The following is a 27,067-nucleotide window of genomic DNA, read 5'->3' as shown; positions in this document are numbered from 1 at the left end:
TGCCAGAAAACCACAAACCACAAGTGCATGATGATGAGGATTAGAGTATTCTTCCTACCTGCTGAGGTAGATTTGTTTCTCTGTCACCTGTCCTGGGCCATGCTCGGGGTGGTTGTCGGGCTCGTTCCTCACCACCTCCACCCCTTCTCCACTACCGCTCTGCTCACAGCTGTGCTTGCTGATCATGTACAGCTGCCCTATCCTGTACTGGAGCAGGAGATTACAGGTTACAGGATTTCGGGCAAGATTTACCATGTTGATGAGACAAAAAATGATGTTTGATGGGAACTAGAAGGGTAAAAGCAATTACGAGGAAGGAAAGTATTGGGACACCTAGCAATTGGCCCCACCGTACACTGAGCGATGCAGCCAAACCCGATTTAGCAGTTTTCTGTAACTAGCTATCATGAGTAGCTAAACGTCACCCACTAGTTTTGCTGCATTCAAAATTTTAATCGTCTATGATCTACGTCGCAACGTCACAGATGCAACAGCCAATACAAAATGGAGATCAATTTCACAAAAACAAAATAAAAATACCCATGGCTAGAAAGCAAAGTGTCTCTGTTGACGAATAGCACAATGTTTTTGTGGTTGAATGAAAAATAATACAGTATATTAAATTGTACTTGAAGCTTCGAAACTCAACACAGGGTCGCAATATTTCCGTTGGTAGATGTGTGGCACTGAATCGCTTGGTGTGCTGCCAAGAGTCACCAACTGTAATTTTTTCATGATGGTCCACATTAGTCACGTTCGGCCACGTTGCTTGTTGGACCTTACACTTAGAGGAAGGTGAAGTTACACTATATACTGTATGTCAGAAGCAATTTGTAGCAGGTTTAATTGACTCTAGTACTATAGTAAAAAACACTATACATATACTGTATACAATTAGGATATAACGTATATGCAAAAAGTGTTGAATTGTTCAGTAACACTTATCAACAACATAAAAGTGGCAATGCTAAAATGAAAACTGCAGTAACAATGCAGGTGGAAAATGACATTATATGATATTTTGTATTTTATATATTACATTGGATTTGTATTTACTCATTCAAATACTAGTACAGTACAGTACATTGTTTTGTGCCAATAATTTCTGTATTATTGTATGTAAGTCTTTTTGGTTTATTTCTTCTACATGTCGCTCCTGTTCCACCTGTACTAAACCGAGCATTACAATTGCAGTAGTGTAGTGTATTGATGGGGAATATACTGGAGTCTCAAAATTATAATAATTAAATCATATATAATTTAAATACAGTATAGTATTTCAAAAGCCAGCGGACACCTTTGTCTTAATGCGATGACAAATTTTGATTCCATAAAAATGAGGGGGATGCACGGTGGACGACCGGTTAGAGCGTCTACCTCTATGAGGACCGGGTTTCAATCCCTGTGTGGAGATCTCTCTGTGCCTGCGTGGGTTTTCTCCGGGCACTCCGGTTTCCTCCCACATCCCAAAAACATGCATGGTAGGTTAATTGACGACTCTAAATTCCCCGTAGGTGTGAATGTGAGTGAGAGTGGTTGTTTGTTTGTATGTGCCCTGCGATTGGCTGGCAACCAGTTCAGGGTGTACCCCGCCTCCTGCCCGATGATAGCTGGGATAGGCTCCAGCACGCCCGCGACCCTAGTGAGGAGAAGCGGCACAGAAAATGGATGGATAGATGGATAAAAATGAGGGGTCTAGTCCCAGCCTAAGTTTAAAAAGTGTGTCCCAATATTTTTGTCCATTTAGCGTGTGATCGTCACAGCCTCTACATCACAATCGTGACCTGATGAAAGCACATTGAATATTTGATTCCCAAAGTGTTTGTAGTTTGTGCGTAAAAATATATTGCTAAATTTAAAGTTATCTTTCATCACGTTTGTTTGCCAAACTTTGAGTTTGTAAACAAGAAAATATTTTATTGTTCTGGCATGGTTGCTTTGTTCATTAGGTGCATGTTTTGTCTAGTGATAGCAAATAAAAGTACGTCTGATTCCCCTTCCCTATTCCTCCTCTCTGGTCTGCACACACATAGCGACGTTACTAATAATCTTTACAAAATTGCTATGAGAATTGTTTTTTTTAATTGTGTAATGGCATGACATGCCAAGACTTTTGTAGAGGAGGGTGGGAGTGGGGGGTCTTGGAGATTGATGGAAAATGGAAGTTTCACTTATTGTACACGAGAGGAAAAGGCCAAAGCATCGGATGCACTTTTCCGATAGAAAATAAATGAAGAGGAGGAGAACCTGTGTACTGCTGTTGCATTAATCATATGGCACATACTGTATTTGTGCCAATGCGTAATCGAGCGTGCAGTGGACTCACTGTGTAGATTATTTCCAGCCGTTCTTTTTATTTCAATTATGAGAGATGGCACTGGCTCAAGAAAGGAATGATTTCATCACAGTTACTGTATGACACGTCTACAATGGACATTTTTGGCTCTGTGGATTATTCCTGATTGTTCTTTAATACTACCGTATCTTGCGCAGTGGCGGGTGTCCTAAAGAGGTGGAGGAGGAGTGAGTATATTAATTATAGGGAATGTACATTACGTGGGTTGATGTGACTGAGCCTGCTGTGGATTTTTTGCTGCTCTGTGGATTATTTCTACTTATTTTCTATTGTGTAAAGTTTTTAGACTATCAAAGAACAATAGCATTACAGTAAATGTATGACACATTTTGTGGTGTGAGCCCGTAATTGACCACAGCGCACTGTGGATTATGTCTAGATGTCCCGCTCATTCCTACCGTGCAAGGTGACACTTATCAGCAATAGGAACAGGTACAGGCCTTGTTCCCACAGAGCAGTGATAATATACAGTATGCCTGTGAGTATTGTTATGTGCTCTATTTGTATGTGTTGCTGCTCTGTTAGTGTTGACATAGCAGATGTTTGAAGGTTTATAATTACCGTTACATTTATGCTAATTTATGTTAGCACGTCTATAGCTTTTCACATTATATGTTCACATTAACCTAGCGGACATTCGTTAGATGAAAATAGAAGGTTTGGTTGAACATGTTGGTGTTTAAAAATACAACGTTGAATTGTCTTTTGTCACGTTGAATTGTCTTTTGTCACTTTTAAAGTAAACTTCAACTGAAAGTGACAAATAGATAGCTTGACGCAAGCATGCTTTGCTCTTACTAGGAGAACCGTGTGAGTGAGAGAGTGAGAACAGGCCCAGAGCAGTACTTTAAAAAGTGTGTTTTAATAAGTTTAAGTCTGTTTTAAAGAGCTACATTTCCTTAAAGCTGGGATTGACCACTGTGTGTATGTCCAAATGGAAAATATGCAGGCAGCTGGTTGCACAGTAGTTTATAGACAGAAGACACACGCGATGACTCCATGCTGTCTCAGGGTAGAGGTGTTTTCTTGATGCTAATAAGGATACATACTGGATGTGTAAGAGGTCATTGGGGGTGGGGGTGGGGTGTATTTCTGTAGGGTGGTGCAGTTTAGCCTTTCTTGATCGCCTGACACAGTCAGTTATCCTTTCAACCTTTCATGAAGTTCAAGCTTGACATGTTCATATTTTCACCCCCAATGCAGCTATCCATCCATCTTTTCTTCGGTAAACATTATTTCTCATTAATACATCTTGTCAAATTTGATTAAAAAAGAGCTTTGTCGGTAAAGGACGAAAAAAAAGCATTGTAAACAAAATGTAATTAATTTCTGTCATACCAAGGCAGATGACTAAAGCATCATTTTAATTACAAATAAAAAAGAAAAAAATTAGGTGAAAGAGGAGTTATTGGGGCATCATCCTTCATTATTGACATTTCACTGACACTCCTCCTCCTTGGTCAAATTACTGTCGTGCCAACACTCAAAATTTACTTTCTGGTTATGAAAAAGATCTATGGGCCTTGTCAGCTGAGTGGATAAGATTTCATACGAAAGATTTGGATGTTTTTTTATCTTTCAGACAATCTCATCATGACGTCGAACAGGCTTTTCTGCCTTTGAATCCCAAATGCTAAAAAAAGTACAGTGACTAAAGCATCCGTCAAAAAGCGCTTGGCATTCATTTGCTTCCTTCAGTTTTAGAGAATAGAGGTGAGGATTGCGTTACAAACAGCGAACCCGTCAAATTTCTGTGAATGTGAAAATATTATGCAGCACTGTCACAAAGAACAAATTTAGGATTAAAATAAAGTACTATGATTAAAATAAAATATTTAAAGCTCGTGGCTACCTTTTTTCTTTAGAATTGTTAAAAAGACAGATTTGCATGCAATTATTCAACCATTTGGCTTTCAAATGGCATTGCACACCCAATGAAACCATTATTTTACACAAAATATAAACAAACATTCAGATGTAATATGTTCAATATCAAATATACATATAAAAACATGTAATATTCCACATGTAAACTTTGAATAATGTCCACTTTTATGTGATTTTTATCTATTCTCATTGAAGACCCTTCACACTCTTTAGTAGTTTCTGCATATTAAAGCAAAAATAGTATTCATAATTAAATATGCATTATTATATAGATACAGTGGGTAAAAGGTCTACACACCCCTGTGGAATAATTTTTTTTTGTGGTATAAAAAAATGAGACCAAGATAAATCATTTCAAAACTATTGCTACCTTTATTGCGGCCTCTAACCTATACAACTCAATAGATTTTTTAATTGATTCATAGATCACAATGTTCGATCCCCCGACCTGTGTGGAGTTTGCATGTTCTGCGTGGGTTTTCTCCGGGCACTCCGGTTTCCTCCCACATCCCAAAAACATGCATGGTAGGTGAATTGACAACTCTAAATTGCCCGTAGGTGTGAATGTGAGTGCGAATGGTTGTTTGTTTATATGTGCCCTGTGATTGGCTGGCAACCAGTTCAGGGTGTATCCCACCTCCTACCCGATGATAGCTGGGATAGGCACCAACATCGCCCGCGACCCTAGTGAGGAGAAGCGGCTCAGAAAATGGATGGATGGATGGTTGTGGGTCGGTGGTCACCCGGGAGAACACTGGCTTCCGTTGGGCAGGAATGAATAAAGACTTTGAGACACTTGGTGTTTGGGCTAATTCGATTTATTGAATGCCAGTTTACTGGATGCCAGTTTATAAAGGTTTAATTATCTGGGCGTGGAATTAGCCCCACCCCCTGTGTTTTCCCGGAAGGTGGTTGCTCCGCATGACCATATTTGGAGTGTTAAGATGGCCACAAGGTGGCACTCTGTGTCCGTGAAATAACCACACCTGCCTGCTATTTGAAGACCGGGAAACCTGTCGTAAACCAAATACAGGTTACTGTCTGAGAGGAGAAGGAAAACCCTAATAAAACATAGAAATGGCTGAAGGAATTCCTTTGATATAGATATAGAACTACAAAGAAAAGATGGTTGGCTTGAATACAGATCTCAAAACATGTGGTCCCCTCAAAGGAACTCTGACTTCAGTACTGTTTAAATATACTACAGCATCAAATAACATTGTTAAATAATTATATACACCTTTGTTTTAATCTGTGTGGAATAGTTTCTGTTTTTTACTTGCCTTGTAATTAATAGAATACAGAGTTGTTTACGGCGGGACGGTCGACGACTGGTTAGGGCGTCTGCCTCACAGTTCTGAGGACCGGGGTTCAATCCCCAGCCCCGCCTGTGTGGAGTTTGTATGTTCTCCCCATGCCTGCGTAAGTTTTCTCCGGGCACTCCGGTTTCCTCCCACATCCCAAAAACATGCATGGTAGGTTAGTTGAAGTCTCTAAATTGCCCGTAGGTGTGAATGTGAGTGCGAATGGTTGTTTGTTTGTATGTGCCCTGCGATTGGCTGGCGACCAGTTCAGGGTGTACCCCGCCTCCTGCCCGATGATAGCTGGGATAGGCTCCAGCACTCCCGCTTTATACTACATAGTTGATACATGTTACTCATGCGTAAAAGCACCTTGGGGCTTGTGTCTTTCTCCAAGTCGCCGTCATGTAAATCAGTTCACAAATTAAGACTCCCCGACTTTGTATTTCCAGGCTGAGAAACCAGACTGAATGTGAGCAGCAAGTATTGTCTGTCACAGCCAAGCTCAAGTGTTGTTCAAGCCGATAGCTGCATACCTGAACATCAACAGGGCACATTTCAAATTCCGAGGGAAGGATTTAAAGACTCGCGCTAAGTGCCCTGATGTGACAGAGTCTTAAATGAGCTGCAGTCATTCTTAGATTACCTTCAGGCGAAAGAGGATTTGCTGCAGGATGAAACTTCGGTGAGCTACACCGATGCAGTAAATCCCATCTTGGACTGCTGTCATTGTTAACAGGTAAAATAAGGAGGTTGGGGTAGGGGGGAGGGGTATACAGTACATTATTTTCAAAGAGCAACTAGGAACAAAACATGCTCATCCCGGTGGCGTGCTTCCCTTCAACGTGGTCAACTTTGTATATAAACTTGCACGTCTGAAGCTTTTTATTTGTGTGTTGGGTATCGCCAAACCATAAACCGGTCCAACTAGTTTGTGCGCAACCAGGAGTGCTTCAGCATGCAGGGGGATAGGAGGAGGAAGCAGATGGAGGCGATAACGTGTGATGAAACAGCAATGCATGCTGGCCAGCTGTTTGCCGTCAACACTGTCAATCACCAAGCGCCAAGTCCTCCAGAGCGCATAGTATTTCTACTGTGTGCAAAGTTATGTAATTAATTAATTAGAAACTCATTTTAAAGTATGTATGTATTTTGTTTTTAATGGAGAAAAATAACACTATTGTATATACATAATCAAAGAGAAGATAAAGAAATGAACTGGTTTTATAAAGTGGGATTACTGTATGTACTGTAGTATTAATCGGATGTGTGTCTTTAAGCGGCATGTCCTAGTGAGAGATGTCGGGTTGTGTGAGCTGTGGGCCACAGCAGCTCCTTGCGAGTGTTGTCATTTCATATTTGTGTGTTTGACTGTTTGTCCCGTTCTGCTGAAAGGACATCGGCGCGTTTGGCTCTCCTTGCCCACTTGCGTTGATGGTGCACTGCTTCCCCCTCCTGAGACGCCGGATGGTGGACCAGAATTTCCTCGAAGCCGTCCGGAGGTCTTTCTCCATGGCCTCGCCGAACTCCTCCCATTCCCGAGTTTTTGCTTCAGCGACCACCAAAGCTGCATTCCGCTTGGCCAGTCGGTACCAATCAGCTGCCTCAGGAGTCCCACAGGCCAAAAAGGCCCGATAGGACTCCTTCAGCCTGATGGCATCCCTCACTGTTGGTGTCCACCAACGGGTTCGGGAATTGCCGCCACGACAGGCACCAACCACCTTACGGCCACAGCTCCGGTCGGCCACCTCAGCAATGGAGGCGCGGAACAAGGTCCACTCGGACTCGATGTCCCCCGCCTTCACCGGAACATGAGCAAAGTTCTGTCGGAGGTGGGAGTTGAAACTCCTTCTGACAGGGGATTCCGCCAGACGTTCCCAGCAGACCCTCACAATATGTTTGGGCCTGCCACGTCATCTTCCCCCACCATCGCAGCCAACTCACCACCAGGTGGTGATCAGTTGACAGCTCCGTCCCTCTCTTCACCCGAGTGTCCAAGACATGCGATCGCAAGTCCGATGACACGACCACAAAGTGGATCATCGAACTGTGACCTAGGGTGTCCTGGTGCCAAGTGCACGTGTGGACACCCTTATGCTTGAACATGGTGTTCGTTATGGACAAGCCGTGATGCGCACAGAAGTCCAATAACAGAACACCGCTCGGGTTCTGATTGGGGGGGCCGTTCCTCCCAATCACGCCCCCCCAGGTCTCACTGTCATTGCCCACGTGAGCATTGAAGTCCCCCAGCAGAACGATGGAGTCCCCAGCGGGGGCGCTCTCCAGCACCCCCTCCAAGGACTCCAAAAAGGGTGGGTACTCTGAACTGCTGTTTGGTGCATAGGCAAAAACAACAGTCAGGACCCGTCCCCCCACCCGAAGGCGGAGGGAGGCTACGCTCTCGTCCACCCGGGTGAACCCCAACATACAGGCGCCGAGCCGGGGAGCAATAAGTATACCCACACCTGCTCACCGTGGGCAACTCCAGAGTGGAAGAGAGTCCAACCCCTCTCGAGAGGACTGGCAGCAGAGCCCAAGCTGTGCGTGGAGGCGAGTCCGACTATATCTAGTCGGAACTTCTCGACCTCACACACCAGCTCGGGCTCCTTCCCTGCCAGAGAGGTGACATTCCACATCCCTAGAACCAGCTTCTGTAGCCGGGGATTGGATCGCCAAGGTCCCCGCCTTCGGCCACCGCCCAGCTTGCACTGCACCTGACCCTTATGGCTCCTCCCACAGGTAGGTGAGCTCATGGGAAGGGGGAAAAGTATTGAGACCCCCTTAAAATGTTCACTTTTTTATATTGCAGCTATTTGCTAAAATAATTTAAGTTAATTTCCCCCCCGACAATGTACACACAGCACCCAACATACCGACAGAAAAAAAACAGAATTGTTGAATTTGCAGATTTATTAAAAAAAGAAAAACTGAAATATCACACAGCCATTAAGTATTCAGACCCTTTGCTCAGTATTTCGTAGCACCCTTTTGAGCTAATACAGCCATAAGTCTGTTTTGGGAATGATGAAGTTTTTTACACCTGGATTTGGGAATCCAAAAATTGGCCCATGCATGTGTTTTAATATCCATCCATCCATTTTCTGAGCCGCTTCTCCTCACTAGGGTCACGGGCGTGCTGGAGCCTATCCCAGCTGTCATCGGGCAGGTGGCGGGGTACACCCTGAACTGGTTGCCAGCCAATCGCAGGGCACATATATACAAACAACCATCCGCACTCACATTCATACCTACGGGCAATTTAGAGTCTCCAATTAATGCATGTTTTTGGGGTGTGGGAGGAAACCGGCGTGCCCGGAGAAAACCCACGCAGGCACGGGGAGAACATGCAAACTCCACACAGGCGGGTCCAGGGATTGAACCCGGGTCTTCAGAACTGTGAGGCTGACGCTCTAACCAGTCGTCCACCGTGCCGCCGTGTTTTAATATGTTTAAGTGTATTTTAAGTAGGCCTGTCACAATAAAACAATTTCTAAGACGATACAGTATTTCCCCCAAAAATAAAAATCGTTGTCCATTTTATTTATTGAACGATAAGTCAATACAGCAGTGATTTCCAACCTTTATGGAGCCAAGGCACATATTTTACAATTGAAAAATCTCACAGCACACCAACCAACAGAAATATCACAAAAAGTGGATACATTAATTATTGTATGTACTCCGTCACTATGCCTCACTGGCATAAATAGATGAAGAAAGATACATTTCTTGTAAATAAATATTTTTTGAGCAATTAAGTAAAATGTTATAATTTCCCACAACACACCTGAAAAGCATTCACGGCACAATAATGTGCCACGGCACACTGGTTGGGAATCACTCCAATATAGTAATAGTTACAGGCCTAATTTTAAGTTACATTTTTTTTCGAAGCGTGTGGGAGTGGACATATTGCATTGGTCGCCAGTCAATCACAGTGCACATACAGAAAGACAACCACTCACACTTACATTAACACCTTAGGAAATGTTTGAGCACAGGTGTCAAACTGAAGGCCCCCCCGGGGGCCAGATCCGGTCCGCTACATCTTTTATGTGACCCGCGAAAGCAAATCATGTGCATAGACTTCAAGTTTCTTGCTAAAATACCAAAATTTCTATTTGTCAACACTTTTTAAAATGCTGTTATATTGCAAGCATAATTTTCACTAATCCCCTTTTGAAATAAATTGTATAATAGTTGAACAAACAGTTTTAACTTCTGATTCCAAAACTATCCATCCACCAATTTGTTGTGTACATGTAATAAAATGAGGCGATCATATATTCATTAGGGTTTCCTGCCAATAACTGCCCTCCGAGAGAAACCATAACTATGATGTGGTCTGCGACAAAAATGACACGTTTGACACACGTGATTTAGAGTCCTTAATCAATGATGAAGGAACCTAATATGAATGATTTTTAATGTGAGAGGAAGCCGGAGAGAAAACCCGCATAAAGGAAGGCCAGAGCCCAGATTCTAACCTCCAACCACAAAGCTGCACGTGCGGCAGATGTGTAAACCACCAGTACACCGTGTCACACGAAAAAAAAGATATTCATTGTAATTGCGCTACTTTTGTAAATGTTATTCCAACACTGGTGCCCAATTAATGAATAATCAAGGAAAAGGTAGCAAAAGTGAAAATAACCTTGGATACACACGTATCTGTATGCATATCAAACATTTAGTATGACCCTTTTTTTGGCCCATGCCTCAACCCTTCACAAAGTTTTGCATAATCCCGCCTTGTAAAACAAACAGTTCTGAAAATAAACACCTTGGCAGAGGTAATAAAATAAGCTTGTTTCTGAGAAAGTACGAGCAAGACAAACACTTACCTCATCCACAGTGAGTGGCATGCATATACGGTACTCTTTCATCAACATGGTGTCGTTGCAGTGTTTGTCTGACTCGCATGCAGACTGCGGTGACCTCTTTGGACACCCTCGTCTTTGCTTTTGTTTTTTCCACACTGATGTCACCGCTCCATGCACGTCTTTGTGCCAATAAGTTTCTCGTCTTATTGCTTGCTGAGCCGCATTGAATTCAACTGCCAAGTGTTTTTTTCGGCAATTTCCGCCTCCTCCTCGCTCGTCTGTTTTGTTGCCGCACTAACAAAGTGCCACTTGTGGCAAACAACCAACTCTACCTGTTCCACTTCTCTCACACTCTGCATTTTGTCGGTCCTACCCGGACTTTCCAGGTGTTGTATTGCAGTCTCCTCCCTCTCCAACCTTTGCTGCTTTTAACTTGTCCACACATTCCTTTGCTTACTCTTTCCTTATCTTTTTCTCTGGTCTCCCCTCCCCCACTGTGGTCGCCCCACCCACTGTACTTTACTAGCTACTCACCTGTGTCCCCTCCCATTTTCACCCTCTTCTTCCCCTCCTCCCTCTTGTACCTGTTTGAATGTGTCTTACTAGTAACATTGTTTCTCCCCACAAATGCCCTTAAATGCCGTAGGCAATGACATTTTTGCACACTTGTTGGACAACAATGGCACTCAGAGTAGCAGTGGTACACAGATGTCAACTTCATGCATTTGTCCTACTAGTGTGCCAAACGTGTCCTGATAACTTCCACTGTACTAGTACACGCTTTGTCCTCACCAGAGGTGGGTAGTAATGTATTACATTTACTTAAGTATTTTTTGGGGATAAATTGTACTTGTTACAGTAGTTTTATTGCAAAATACTTTTTACTTGAGTATATGTAATGTTTTGGTTTGTCAGAGAGACTTCCGCCTTGGGCGCCCAGTGACTTTTGACTTAATTTGACCAATCAAACGGAGGCAGACAGTCACATGACTGTGCACAACGTCTCCGCGGACTCACACAAAAGCAAAGTTTTCAAATTGACAAATTTTTGTGAAACCTGGTCAAAAAAAAAAAGATAATCTCTGCCTAGTGTGCAGTTTCATGAGTGTAAACAAAGAAAGTTAATTGAAGACAATTTCTTGTGGCAGAATTTGCCTTAATTTTATTCTATAAAGATTAAATTTGTTATTGTTTTAGTTAAAGTGATATTGTTGGTCAATATCTGAATTTGCACATTCCAATTTTATAATTTTGTCTGTTTTACCTTGATGCGCCGATTTAAAAACAATGAATTAGCAGTTACTCACCGGTTACTTAGTACTTGAGTAGTTTTGTGACTCAAGTAATTCTTTCGAGGACTACTTTTACTTGAGTCATATTTTTGTTTATAGTCTGTTTATTTTGTTCGACCCACCTGGAATCGTGTCACTTGAACAATGTTGTTCTGTGGAAAGCAGTTTGAGCAATTATTCGATATTCACCTTAAGGTCCATGTACTAGTTAGAAAACCATTTGTCTTCACCAGTAAGACAATTCAGTGTGTCTTACCAGTAAAAAAATTTCCACGACTATGACATTTCTGTACACTAGTATGACAAATCTTGGAGGAAGGCAAGCGCAGAGAACCAAGATGTGGAAGCTGTGAAAGCAAGAGTGTTGTGTAGCTTTTCGAGAAGAGGTGAGACAGGCTCTCTGTGGAGAGGAGTTTCCAGAAGACTGGACCACTACAGCCATGGTGATCAGAGAGACAGGCAGGAGAGTACTTGATTTATCTTCTAGTAAGAAAGGGGTGAAAGAGACTTGGTGGTGGAACGTCAAAGTATAGGAAATCATACAAGGAAAGAGGTTAGCTAAGAAGAAGTGAGACACAGAGGACTGAGGAGAGGAGAAAGGAATAAACGGAGATGCAACGTAGTGCGAAGGTAGAGGTGCCAAAGGCATATGCAGGTTGGACACTAAAGGAGAAAAAGATCTAGACATGTTGACCAGACAGAAGGATAGAGATGGGAAGGATGTGCAGCAGGTTAGGGTGATTAAGGATGGATGGAAATGTGTTGACTGGTGCCAGTAGTGTGCTGGATAGATGGAAAAAATACTTTGAGGAGTTAATGAATGAGGAAAACAAAACAACTATGACAATGTCAATGTGAAGAAAACAGCAATAACATGGAAAAACTCAAGTGGAGGGACAGAGTGCATTAGGGGACAGACGCTAAAAAAAGAAAACAAAACCGCAACTCGATAGATTAAACACAAAATGGTACCAACCAAAGAACTCAGCCCAAATAGTGCAATAAAATGAGAGATAAAACAGGATAGAAAAGGAAAACAAACAAGAGAACCAGACTAAAGACTCGATGTAACTACACAAGTTAGAGAGACTGAACAGAACAGAAGCTAACTACACACAGGTTAGAACAGAGGAAACAGTCAGGAATAACGGAAGCTAACTACGCAAATTAGCAACATAAGAAATTGAAGGCTACTTACACACGACCAAGAAACGAGGAAAGGAAATACCCGACTATAACTTGACAAGAAAACAGGCACGTGATGAATGAGTAGTAGCCCTCCATCTGTCCCCAGTTACTCCTGCGCTTAAAAGCCAAGCTGATTGCAATGCGGACCAGCTACGCACAGGAGGCTCTGCCCATCCTTGACAGCTTCCGGAAAAACACAAACACAGACCAGACAGGATCACAGGCTCATGACAGCGGCTCACCTTTTTACATGTGAGGGCAATACAGTAGGGGAGAGTGGGGTAAATCGAGCCACTTTTCTTTTCCCGGGAGTTAACTTTTGTGGGCAAACTAATATGTGAATGTATATTTCAGGATGTTGGGCTCCCCTACAAAGAAGCAGATTCAATGTGAACATAACAGTTTTGGTGATATTCCCTGTCCAAAAAAAGTTGTCATGTGGAACAACTTACCACACCCATGAGGTGAATTGCTCATGGGACCAGGGTAAATTCAGCCATCTCCCTTTTTCCCCTCCCTACTACTCACCTCTACCCTCCCTTCCTGGAGTAAGCTATTCCATAGTAACACATGTCTGTACCAAATGAAATCAGGCTTTCCTCAGATACCTATTTATTCATTAAACAATTCAAAAGTTAGGCCTGTACTACTAGTCCCTTTCAACTTCTTTCAACATAGGCCCGACAATGCTTTAAAAACAGGAAACGGACAACTTTCATCTTGATCAACTATCCGTTTTTTCCTCCCTTGTTCCTCCAATACTCCTTCCTTTTATCTATTCATCCCTTCTCTCCATCCAACACTTACTCTACATTCCACTTGTCCAGATTGTAGGAGAATATAAACATCTGAGACCTCCTTGCTATGGCCCCAACTGTATGAGGTTTGGAAGTTTGGCAATGACATCATTCTGTAACAGAGGGCTTCATCTTTTTCTTTGAAAATAAAGCTTGGCTGACTATATCCAGCTTTGGCTTTTCTCAAAACTTGGCCTCTAGGTCATCACCACCACCTTCTGCTGCTGGCCAATGTAGTTGTAACTTCTAGATTTAGTCTTGAAGGTCACTTCTGCAAAGTCCTCCCACTGTGAGCTCAGTATTTTCCTCATCACTTGAGGAATCAAAGTGCTCATAGTCTGTCTGCTGTGGAACCACAGTGTCACTATTGGAGAGGTTTTTCACAATTGGATTTTTTTTATAGGCCTCTTGCCTTTCTCTTATCCTCTCACCTTTCTTTCTCTTTGTGACTAGCCTCCAACAACAGCTTCTCGGGTGTTGCAGTCACGATATGTCTCTCCTCTTTTTTTTTCTTTCTTTCTTTTAGGCTGCCGTCAACTTGGGGAATGGAGCTTACATCTATTACGTTAGTATACAGCCAGAATAATAAATAAATTATATGGGGTAAGTTGAGCAACTGGCTCAACACACAATCACACGCAGAATCATCATGAACCTTGTGATAGAGTAAATTTACTTTGACTGAAAAAATATTTTGGGGACATAAACGTCAAACCACTTCTGCCATGTGAGTCTTACTTTCACAGATGCCATGAAATGGCCTCCTCTCCCTAAACATTTAGTCACATGTTCATTTTTTTAAATAAATGCTGAGCAACAAGGGGTGGCTCAACTTACCCACTGGCTCATCTTACCTCACGCTCCCCTTCCTCCATTCTTTTCCCCCCAATTAACTTGACCGGTAGTATATCTGAATCTCATTCACAACTCACAATTTGGCTTGCAACACACACACACACACACACACACACACACAAAATAGACTAAGGCTCATAACTAAAAAAAAGTCATAAATTGGGAGATTTATCAGTCATGGGGCCACTGTATCTGATTTTTAGGCTTGATTTAGATTCGATATCCAATTCCTTTTTCTCTTATCTTTATGCTACCATGACCCATAGCTGAACTGTGCCAATTGAGAGCAAATAAATCTGAATTGTGTCACTTGACTCACATTGCACAAGTAGCGCCGATGCAGCCTTGTGTTTGGTACCATTAAAAAACAATTCCACCAACATTAATCTTTGCGCTTGAAACACATTCTTCAGGCGAGGCCACAGAGACCTTGCAGGTTTTACGAGTGCTTGACACATGGGGGTAAATTGGGCTGGGCCAATGGATTAAACATTGCCAGAGCCATGAGAACTTCCATTAAACACAGCACCAGAATCGCTTACATTCTATTACCTCATGACCTTTGGATGGATTACATGTTCAGTCAGAGGAATCTGCACTGTAATCTTTTTTTTTTTGCCCGTCCTTGAGTCCCGTGCCGCTTTACCTTTAGTTGGACTGAATGTGTCAAACGTATTTAGTAGCTTCCCCATCAAAACCAGAGGAGTTTTGCTCGAGTGGATCTGTCTGATGGGGCCAAAACTAACAGCTGGCTCTGGATTTTTCCTCTCTGTTGGGATTTTTGTTGTTGTTTGCCAGTGCCTTCAGACGGGGCCAATGTATCTCCACCCGTCTTTGCTATCATGAAAGCGCAGTTAAAACAAATTCCTGGTGGGATTTGCCCCCACTGTATCTTATTAGATCAGTGTTTGGACAGGGAAAGCCACTTCAGAGCATCGAGGTGTCCTGGGCCCATCTGAATAGACTGCGCACACTCAGCTCTGACAGCACATGTCTCAGCACAATTTACATGACGATTGCTGATGGCCTGGACGCGTACTCAACAGTTGATCGAGGCATTGATTACCGCCATAGATTTTTTTAATTGTGCCTTCTAGGTTGTTTGGAATGGAGGGATTTGTAACAGAGGCGAAGAATGGCAGAGCTCTCAGATGACTGACCCTGCAAAAATGGAGCTCATCAGATAATTGCATTTGTGATTGGTAATTGATGCTCATTGTAGACACAAAATTGCTGCATGCATTTTTTAAGTCTGATGTGAAATTAGTTACATTTCACACAGGCAAAGTTTTCTTTTACCAAACAGAACACGTGACCTTGAGGATGTCACTTTTTTCAATCGCGCTTACCTCCATTTTCTTCCAAACTACAAACTCAAGTTTGATTTTTATTTGACTTTTGGGTTTGAATCTTGTCTCTGGCCCTCCTGTGAGGAGTTTTTATGCTGTGTCCTGGGCTTGTGTGGGTTTTTGCTGAGTAATTCAGCTTCCTCCCACATTCTAAAAACATGCATGTTAGGTTCATTGAAGACTATAGCCTTGTTCAGAATCATTCACTAATTCCCAACTCCCTAATCTCTATATAGCCAACCAGGGTGCCGTGCAGTGTTGTACCTGAACGAGTTTAATGAACGAAAGTTCATTAACTTGTTTATATTTTGTGCAAACGTGAATTGAACGTAGTGAGTTTTACCGTGAGAGATCATTAGGTGTGTGTCAGGAAATTATCCAGTTTGGCTTAATTTGTCCGAAAATGATTATTTATTAACTAGACTGTGCAGTTTCTTGAGAAATTGCATGTGAATGCAGAAATGCTGAATGAAATAATGTGGAATGCTATTGAATCATATGGGATGATATAGAATGATGTCGATTAATATGGAATAATGTGGAATCTAAATTGCCTGTAGGTGTGACTGTGAGTGCGAATGGTTGTTTGTTCGTATGTGCCCTGCGATTGGCTGGTAACCAGTTCAGGGTGTACCCTGCCTCCTGCCCAATGACAGCTGGGATAGGCTCCAGCATGCCCGCGACCCTAGTGAGGAGAAGCGGCTCAGAAAATGGATGGATGGATAGGTAAATTTGTAAAAATTTGGAATTTCGGGCTTTTATTTTGAATTGCTAGTAAATTTTAGCACTTTGGAATAGTTCATAGGATGGCTTCAATAAGCTGAACACGAAGTTGAAACGGTTCGAATCCGTTGAGAAATAGAGAAGGTGTAGGTAAATTTGTAAAAAATAATTTGTAAGTTGGGAAGGTTTGAATTGGTCAAGAAATGTAATATGTAATATGGAAATTTTTGTGGGTCAAAAGGTGGAAAAATGTGGTGGAAATTTTAAGATTTTTGTTGTGTGTGTGAATTTTTGGAGTAAGGAAATTAGGTTGTTGAAATGGTTTGAATTGGTGGAGAAATGTTGAAGCAGGAGAGAATAATGTCATAATACGAGAATTTGGTGTGTGGGAATATTTGGAATGTGGAAAAGGTTTTGTTGTTGAAATGGTTTGAATCGGACGAGAAAAGTTGAAGGAGGAGGGAATAATGTTGACTATGTTCTAGTACGGGAATTTTGTGGGTCAAAAAGGTGGAAAGATTTGGTGGAAAATGTGAAATTTTTATTGTGGGGGAATTTTTGGAGTGAGGAAATTAGATTGTAGTTTTTAATTGGTTGAGAAATGTTGAAGCAGGAGAGAATAATGTAGAATGTGATAATATGGGAATTTTGTGGGTCAGAAGGTGGAGATATTTGGTGGAAATAGCGAAAGTTTTGGTGTGCAGGAATACTTTTAAATGTTGAAAAGGTTTTGTAGTTGAAATGGTTTGAACTGGAAGAGAAAAGTTGAAGGAGGAGGGAGTGTGGCTGCATATGTCCTAGTATGGGAATTTGGTGGGGTCAAAAAGGTGGAGGATTTTGGTGTAAAATGTGGACTTTTTGATGGGTGGGAATTTTTGGGATGTTGAAAATTGATCCCAAGGTGAACTGGATGAGCTGAACATTTTGAATTTTGTATGGGAATGATGTGAATGTGTTTTGTTGAACGTGCCATTGGGAATGAATGGGGTTATTTTTTTGCGCAAAAAGTGTGCATTCACACAGTTACAATTATATCTTTATCTATGCCAGTGATGTATGGGTGACGTGCAGAACAATTAAATGCTCTTCTAGATTACCTTTGTTTTCAACTGAATTGTGACACAATCATCATTATTTACATAGTCACACTTTTCTAGATCTTTTTGTTTTGTTTTGTTCCGCGAGATTTTTATAACGTAAAATGGGTGGCAGATTTTTAATACAGATCTTGGATTGCATCTCTGTTGAGGTACAGCATAGCTAATGATTTTTCATGTCCCGTATTTTCTCGACCATAAGGTGCACCGCATTAAAAGGCGCAGTCTCAGTTACGGGTCTATTTCTGTATTTAACACATACTACATAAGGTGCACCGTATTATTGGGCGCAGGCATGGTAAAACATACGGTAGCATGCAAGCATGCTAAAAAAATGTTTTAAAAAGGCAACGGGAGTAACAATGTACTCACGTTATTATTTTATCAATCCTCATCCACAAATCCATCAAAGTCCACATGTTCTGTATCCGAAATGAACAGCTGGGCAAGTTCTCCATCAAACACGCCAGGTTCCCTCTCGTCATTGTCGGAGTCAGTCTCGTTGCCGTGTCAGAAATGATGCCGGCTTTTACAACAGCTCGAACAACAGTGCAAGCAGACACGTTTGCCCAAGCATCCATAATCCATTCACAAATTGTGGGGTAACTCGCCCAGCGCTGCCTCCTAGTCTTAGTAAAGCTGTGTTCGCCCTCTGTCATCCATCGCTCCCACGCCGCTCGCAACTTCACTTTGAACGCCGTGTTTACACCGATGTCCAGCGGTTGGAGTTCCTTCGTCAAGCCTCTCGGAATGATGGCAAGCTCCGAGTTATTGCACTCAGTCGAACGGTGACTGTAGAGACGCTTCTCCCGGCTGTTCTTTGCTCACGCGCACCCTTCCCCCTTTAACGGTCGCATGCTGTCCTCTGCATCGTCCGCTTTTCCTCTATATCAGCAGCATGTCGGCAGGAAATGCAGTCAAGCGGAGCGCTCATCGAAGTCACACAACAACATTTACAGATTTTGGAACTCGGTGCACACATAAGGCGCGCATATATAATAATATATTATATAATGTAATATAGAATTTATAATATAATAATTTCCTCATATCCTGCATTTGCCTCCGGAATTTGACCAGACACTGTGTCTTTCATGTTGTGACTGTGGTATATTTTGAGTCTTCTTTTACTAATTATGCAAAGCACATTGTGTTTTTCCCTCTCGCTGCTTACACATGTTGGGTAGTAACAAGAGCATTCACGCTAACCAATGTGAGTACAGAACAACCCGCTGCAGTGAAAACAGTGTGATTATGGTACATTCACCCTTACAAGGCATACTACTACAGACTCTGATAGGTCACCATGTCTTAATTTAACTGTAACACATCACATTATTATTTAGGGGTATTTTGCAGTTTAAGTCAACATAGTGAACGTCTTATTTAATTGTGCCTTTATATCCTTTGGAAATTGTTTAAGCCCATATGCACATCCACACAGTGTTTGTCTCCCCTATTAGTAAATTATTGTGAACCTGGGTAAACTAATTAGTTGAACATAAAGTAAATATACCAACAGCATCAGCATGTTGAGGTTAGGAATGATCCTAATTAGGCACTTCATTAGGTACCCCAGCAAAATAACTGTAATGTGAGAATACTGAGAGTTAATTGGAGTCTAATTTTCCCTCAATCACAGGTAGCCCTTATACACATACAACCATTCACACTCGCATTCATACTGGCCAGAGCCGAGATTAAAACCCTGAAACTCAGAAATGTGAGGCAGATGTGAACCAACTATGCTGCCTTTCTAGTTGTCTATTGAATATGATCAAGTGTGACAAAATATAATTAATGAGCTACAAAATAATAATAATAATAATAAAGTAAAAAAATCAGCCAAACAATACAGTTAAATGTGGCCTCACTATTTGGTAAGCAGGAGGTCACTTCCGTGTTCTTATCTAATGACTTTACAAACTGATCGATAGCCAATGTATAAATCATCTATAAACCCTAAATAAGGGTACCCTTATTACTATTATACCAATACTTGTATTTTCATGAAGATGAACCAATTACAGTATTATAACATGGGGTAATACTTAAAAAAAAAAAAAAAAAAAAAAAAGACACTTAAAAGGTAATAAATCTGAAACACATCCCTTCTACGGATAATTTAATGTTTTATAGAGATGTGATTTTTTAATGTGATTGATATATTTTTTAATTGCTATTTCTTGAATAAACTAGTCACACATTATCACTGAGAAAAGGACAAATTAAACATTTGTCACGTCTGGTAGTGAAGTCCTTGAATTGCGCATTTGGTGTAGAGTTCATAATGCTGCTCTTTTTAGGAAAATATGGCAATTACGAAAGTACATGACATTACTTTATTCCATTTGAGACCTTTTCAAAAATGGTTTATTTTAATTACATGTTATCACGCAGTTCTACAGGGTCATAGTGAAGTATGAGGCGTTCCTTCTTAACAACCACAGGCTACAAAATATGGTACCTTTTCTGATAAAGGTAAAGATTGTACTCAATGTGAGTTGAGATTTAAATAACACAGATAGCTCCGATCAAATCTCACTAATAGATCGTTTAATTACTTCCTTCCTCCTGCAAGACTCTCGATGTTGTACTTCGTAGTACTGAGTGAAGCCTTTTATTAACGTCTTGTGATGAGCGCTGTCCTTTTGCATCTGCTTCTCCCCGACAAGTAAGCAGACTTGATGAGATTGGGGGGGACTTCATCACGATGCTTAACCTTTTCACATCCCCTCCAATGAAAAATGAATCGGTGCACTTAAAAAGACTGGTCCAGCATTTTTTTACCTCTATGTTTCCTGCTGTGATTGTGTTCATGTGGTTGTGCTTGTACGTGCGTATGTGCACATGCATTGTGTCATCTCAATGATGGCTGTATGAGATGCTGATCAGTATTAAGCTGAAAGAGGGAAAAAGCAGATCATTAACCAGTGGGCCGATTGCCATCGTTGCATTACCGGCTCTTCAATCTAGAGGCGTGTTCACAAGCCAAGGGCAAAGGTTTCATGGTGTCCCGTCTTAGCATGTGAATGATGGAAACCTCCCACCCAAGCGAGGAGGGGAGAGGGGGCATTACGGTAGACACACTGCAAAGGTGAAGGGTATGGCTTTGAGTGCGCGACACAATAATGGATTCAGTATTTTCTGAGCAGAGAGTGCAACTGATTTGCCTTTAACATAACGGATGACCGAAGAGAGTTGGTGCAGGTTCCACTCCCTGGCGAATCCCCATTCACAATCAGTATGTGATTGACTGCTGATTGGTCCAAGGTGTAGTATGCCTCTCTCCCTAATGTAATTTTTTTCACAACTTGGTATGGCTTGACTCACTATTAATACATTTCCATGGGTAAAATGAAAATGATTTCTCGTTTCTGGTCTGCTTGGCATTCCAAGCGTGCCAATCTGATTCCGTATCATAAGTCTGTATTTAACTCACTCACTGCCGTGCATGTGGACATTTCTATTTTTCAATTGAAATCCAACCGTTTACTGCCACTGACGTACAGTATGTATTTGTCAAGGACGTTTTTCAACTGGTAGTCGTGGAAGAGGGTCTCTTTTTTTTTTTTTTTTTTTTTTTTGGTCCCGTTTGGGTGTTAGGCCAAGCAGAAAGGCCGGTACAGTTTTACTTTGTCACAGTGGACTTTTTAAGATGCCACTGTGGTTTCTTTGTATTCAGATGGATATTTATTGAGAATTACAGTTGTTCAGTCGAACAGAACAAAGTTTTTAAAGGGGAGTGACAGAATAAACAAAGGAGAGAGTGAAATGTTAACTAAATAATATAGGAAAAGAAGACAACAAAAGACAAAGCAGTAGCTGTAAACAAGACGAGGAAAGCATTATATACCTAGTACAATGAAACACTGAATTCGAGTGTTGTATGGGTCAGTAGTGCTACACCGTGAGACAGAAGGACAGGACAATATAGGACAGGACTGGACAGGAGAGGGACAGGAGGGGAAGCATGCAGGACAGAGGTAATGGACTTGGCTGTACAACTGAAGTGTGCCGGGAGGTAAATCATAAATATATATATTTTTTTAACCCGTCCTGTTCAGCTGCATGGCCATGCAGAATGGTGGATCTGTGTGTTTTTATAGCATAATAATTCACTGTTCAAACGCTTAATGTTGCACTTGTCTGCATCCTTTTTTTCATAAAAAGAAGATGGGCTTTTGATGTTACACCTCCCTAAAATGGAAAGATTTATCCGTTGATGCTTAAATCTTTTTTTATTTTTTTTAACCTGTCTTGTTCAGCTGCATGGCCATGCAGAATGGTGGATCTGTATGCATTTTGTGCTGGAACAGTTTTGCTGTGCAACAAGGCAGTTTGAAATACACACTCTGCTTATTTTTTTATTATTCTGAAGTTTATTGAAAATGCAGCCAGACAGAAAAGGGTTTTAGGAGACAGACAGAAGGACAGCGTGGACAAGGGGAAAAGGGGTGCGAACCACAGCAGAACAATAGTTAGTCTAGATATTTGACCACAAGTAATGTTACAACATTCAAATCGTGTTCTTTTTTGTGGATTGGGGGTCAAGCCCTGTTAGGACATGCAGCAACTAACCAATAGAACAAGATGAGAGAGGACAGAAAAGGGGAGGACAGTACAGGATGTGGGAAATGAGCAAGGCAGTGCTACTGACGAGTGGTGCGGTGGGATTCTTTTTCGTGTCTAACACCTGTAAGAACCTGTGAGTTGATATGTTGTTATTAGTGGTGCCATGTAAAAAAGCCACTGACATTCATCTTGAGCCATTTGGTGGGTCAGTATCGTTCATGGCACGTTTCTTAGTTGTCTATTTGTAAATAAATTATTTTTCCATCAAAAGCCCTCTCTCACTCTTGTTGTTGTTTTACAGTTTAAGGTAACACAAAAGCAAAAATAGCATTAAAGTCACTGCTCTGCTTGACCTGTTCCTTTTGACAAAAAGCTCATTTTATTCGCTCTCGGTCCGAAACCGGTGTTTTTGGTAAAAACCAACCCATGGTCTACAGCTGATTACTACAGAAAGAAAAAAGGTGAATGAGTTAAAGTGCCTTTAGTGTAGTATTACTTTGTGCCCTAACATGTCTTGTATTGCTAGGGTCTACTGGATGTAGATTAATCCAATTAATTAATTAAGAAGCTCCAGTAATAGCTTTTCTTCCCACTGAGCAGGGAGGGGATCTTCTCTGACATACCTTGTATGCTTGTCAGTATTGCTGTAAGCTGTGGATGTATGTGTTGCTGCTCCATGTGGAAAAACAGAACGCCTCAGACCGAGGTGTTTAGAGCTGAGCTGGTACTGTGCAGTGGAAAATGGTTCAAGTGGTTATGACACAGATGTCAAACGCAAGGCCCATGGGCCAGATCTGACTTTCCATGTCATATAATTTTGTGTGACCCGTGAAAGCTTGCCACAATTTTTCCTTGACTTCTGTTCATGTTAAGTTTGGTTAGCAGCTGAAGGATGGATCATAATGCAGACCAAAAGATACAGAGTCACCAAGTAGGATTTATTATAAACAAAAGAGCACACAAATATGAAGCACAAAAAGCAACTAACGAAAAAAAAAACCAAAAAAACCCAAACACAACAAAAAGGCTGTTGTGAAGAAACAAATACAAATGGGTGAACAAAAAGAGGTGGAAGGAGCCACACAGCTGGAGGAAGGCACTGGTATAAATACAAAACAGAATAAATATCCACAGTCTAAAGTCATAGTCAAAGTAATAAAAATGATAATACTGTATTCAAACGTAGTGGCAGGTTTGTGATATGATGGGCCGATTATTTGGGTTTCCACACAGAACAAATTAGGTAAGGAACTGGAACTGGAACAGCTTCGTGCTGTAGCCACACACTAGTCATTATATAAAAACAGTGCAGCTCAGCTTCCGGCTAGCAGACGTCATGGCTGCTAGTGTGAAGCTTCTGGCAGAATATCAAATTTGTCAACTCATTTTTTAAATGGCATCTTGCAAAAGTGAATATAAGTGCACCATGAAAAAAAGATAGTGTGGTACAAATGTAAGTTGGTAGATGGATGTAGTGAGGGAAGACGAGGGCAGTTGGTGTTAGAGAGGACGATGCAGGAGATACATAGGCTAACATGGAAAAGGATGACATGCTGTGGCGAACCCAAACGGGACAAGCTGAAAGGAAAAGAAATGGTACAAATGCAAGTTCCAGTGACAAACAGCCTGGCCCTGGCTAAGCAAATAAAGCCAAAGCCATAACAAATGGCATTGGTGTTTTTATAGCATAATAATTCAGACTGTTCAAACACTTAATGTTGCACTTGTCTGCATCCTTTATTTCATAAAAATAAGATTGGCTATTGATGTTACACCTCCCTTAAATGAAAAGATTTATCCGTTGATGCTTATATTTAAAACATTTTTTTTTAGCCTGTCTTGTTCAGCTGCATGGCCATGCAGAATGGTGGATCTGTATGCATTTTGTGCTGGAACAGTCTTGCCATTGGTCAATGTTGATATCTTGTTTAGCTTTCCAGTTTAACAATATTTTTTATTAGCGATTGCTAGAATTACAAGTATTGGTTGAGAATGTTTATTTGGAAGATCTATACCTTTTAAATCATCCAATAGACAAAGATTAGGACAAACTGGAATCCTACAGTTAAAAAAAACTGAGTTTCTGTTTAACTAGTGACCAGAAGCGCTGTTGGGGCGTACAGTGCCAAAGAGGATGAAAATACGTGTCTAGAGCGTTTTCAGTACATTGAGTGCATATGTTTGATTTTGAGTACCCCATTATATGCATACTATATTGCGTAATGTGTGATCTATGGACTATTTTGAACTGGATTAGCTGTAAATTACTGTTTTTGTCTTTGAGAATGTATTTCTGCAGATTTGCGTCCAGTAATCATTGTCAGTAGACACTGAGAGGTCTTTTTCCCATTTTGCAATTGGTAAGTGTATTGATTTAGTACTTGAGATTAATTTGTATACATTTGAAAGGAGTTTTTTGTTTTGTGGGAGTAGTTCCACTAAAAGCGGGTTGTTCTAAAGTATACACGTGTGTTGAGAATCTTTTTAGGATTGTTGTTCTAACTTTATAGTATTGAATGAAGTTACCAGCTCTAATTTGGAATTCTTGGAATACGCTTTCACATGACATGAATGCATTATTTTTGAATAAATGATGTAGGCAGTCAATTCCACTTTGTTCCCATGTGCTGCAGTGAAGGGGTATTTTGTTAATCTCAAAATCGGGACTGTGCCAGATTGGGGAGGAATGGTATAGTGCTGACTGAGATTGTGCGGTTTCTTGACTTTTCCACCAAGTTGATACAGCGGCGGCGATAATCAGATTCTTAAAACAATTGTGGCGTTTGAGACTTGTGCTGATAAATGGGAGGTCTGAAAGTTTGGTGCTATGGCAGTCTATCTGTTCTAGTTCCAGCCAAGATTGTTGGTCAACATTTGGATATAACCATTTAATGAGGTCCTGTATTTGGCTAGCTAAGTAATATTGTTTGAACTTGGGTGCATCAAGTCCCCCTTCTGTTTTATCTTTCTGAAGGGTAGATAGGCTAATTAATTGTTTCCTATTTTTAGAGTAATATTTTAAAATGGCAGAGTCAAGCATTTGGAACCATTTCAACGTAGATTTGATGGGATGATTGAAAACAGTTAATTTGAGGTAACGTTTTCATTTTTACCATAGCTATACCCCCTAAAAGTGAGATAGGAAGGCTGTTCCAACGTTTTAAATCATCACAATTTTTTTCCAGTAGAGGTACATGATTTAGATTATTTAAACCTGTAAATTTTGCTGAGATATTAATGCCAAGATATTTGATATTCCCTGTCGAAATAGGAAAGTTTGGATTTTGGTCTGCAGGATTCCATGAGTTTGTCGTTATAGGGAGTTTTATTGATTTTGACCAATTGATAGAATAATCTGATAATTGCAAAAATGTCTTCACGAGGTTAAAAACAATTTGAAGTGATGCTTTGGGTTCTTGTAAACAAAGAGGGATATCATCTGCGTAAAGATTGATTTTGTCTTCTGACACAGGAGTACACATACCTTTAATATTAGTGTTCTGCTGTATCGCTATTGGCAGTGGTTCAATAAATAGTGCGAATAGCAGGGGTGAGAGTGGGCATCCTTGTCTAGTTCCTCTTTGTAAAGTGAAACTTTGTGATGTGACCCCATTTGTGGTGGCAGTTGCTTTGGGTGAGTTGTATAACCTTGCGATCCAGTGAACATGAATCACCAAAGCCAAATTTGGGAAGTACTGCAAAAAGAAAAGATCTGTTAACTTTGTCAAAAACCTTTTCTGCGTCTAGTTATTAGACAATTGTTTTTAGCTATTACGCTGAGACATACTTAATAGGTTTATCAGTCACCTGACATTGTTGGTGGAGCTCTGTCCTTTAATAAAACCTGTTTGGTCACAATGTATTATCGACGGGAGAATTTTTGTCTAGTCTGTTGACTAAAGCCTTGGAAATGATTTTGATGTCCGTATTAATTAGTGACCGCAGACAGTAGTCAGCTGGATGAGTGGGGTCTTTCCCTGGTTTCAGTAGTAGTTTTATTGCGGCTGCGTTTATATGGCTTCTAATTAGGCCTTAATCTTTTATCTCTGCCACCGTTTTGAAAAATAGTGGTTGTAGTATAGACAAGAAATGTTTATACAACTTTGGAAAATCCATCATTGCCTGAAGCTCTACCTTTTGGCATATCGTTTAAGGCCTTATGGAATTCTGCGAGGGTTAATGAGTTAATGGGTCTAAAAACCCTTTACTTTCTGAAGTTAATTGAGGGATGTTTAGGTTATTGATAAAAGTTTCAATGTCATTTTTATTCGGCTTATTGTGGGATGAATATAAGCTACTGTAGGAGATTATATAATTAATATCCTGTGGTGATTGAGTAAATTTGCCATTTGAATCTTGTATGGTTGTAATTAGTTTTTTGTTCTTTGTTACGTTGAGCCTGGTTCACGAGAAATTTTCCTTATTTATTATTGTGCTCAAAATTAGTGTATCTTAGCTTTTGTAGTAGGAACTCTATTCTTTTTGATGATATGCAATCAAGTTGTTGTTTCGCATTATAAAGTTGGTGCCTAAGTAGGTCTGTCAGATTTATTGCATATTCTTCTGCAAGTTGTTTGATTTTCATCACCAATTTACTTTGTTTTTTTGTTCTTGTATTTTCTTGTAGGAAGAGTATGAAATGATTTTGCCTCTAATTACAGCTTGCCACGTTCCCCAAAGTAAGGATGGAAATATAGCTGTGGAATCATTCATATCTTTCCATTCCTTCCTTACAAATATATCAAACTCTGGATCTTTCAGTAGAGAAGTATGAAAGCACTAGGTTGGAGAAGGTATCATGTTTGATTCAAGTTTGAGGCAGAG

The 27,067-nt window shown here is 40.9% G+C and overlaps 1 protein-coding gene across 3 annotated transcripts in view; it reads right to left on the bottom strand.

Moving 5' to 3' along the window:
* Positions 1 to 27,067, bottom strand: part of pitpnc1b (phosphatidylinositol transfer protein cytoplasmic 1b) — a 98,343-nt gene that overhangs the window by 15,620 nt on the left and 55,656 nt on the right. The window contains exons 1-2 of one of the 3 annotated variants that reach the window (XM_061777758.1): positions 10,389 to 10,804; positions 59 to 207 (exon numbers count right to left, since the gene is read on the bottom strand). In XM_061777758.1, the coding sequence (XP_061633742.1) occupies positions 59 to 207; positions 10,389 to 10,436 (197 nt within the window). In that variant the 5' untranslated portion in view covers positions 10,437 to 10,804. Of the gene's footprint in view, positions 1 to 58; positions 208 to 10,388; positions 10,805 to 27,067 lie in introns of those variants that run through there. The other 2 variants (XM_061777759.1, XM_061777757.1) reach the window with 2 other exon arrangements.

Source organism: Phyllopteryx taeniolatus, chromosome 6, assembly GCF_024500385.1.
Source record: "Phyllopteryx taeniolatus isolate TA_2022b chromosome 6, UOR_Ptae_1.2, whole genome shotgun sequence".
In the NCBI taxonomy this organism is placed as follows: domain Eukaryota; kingdom Metazoa; phylum Chordata; class Actinopteri; order Syngnathiformes; family Syngnathidae; genus Phyllopteryx; species Phyllopteryx taeniolatus.
The sequence above is the reverse complement of the archived record's forward strand: the minus strand, read 5'-3'. Positions and strand labels throughout refer to the sequence as shown.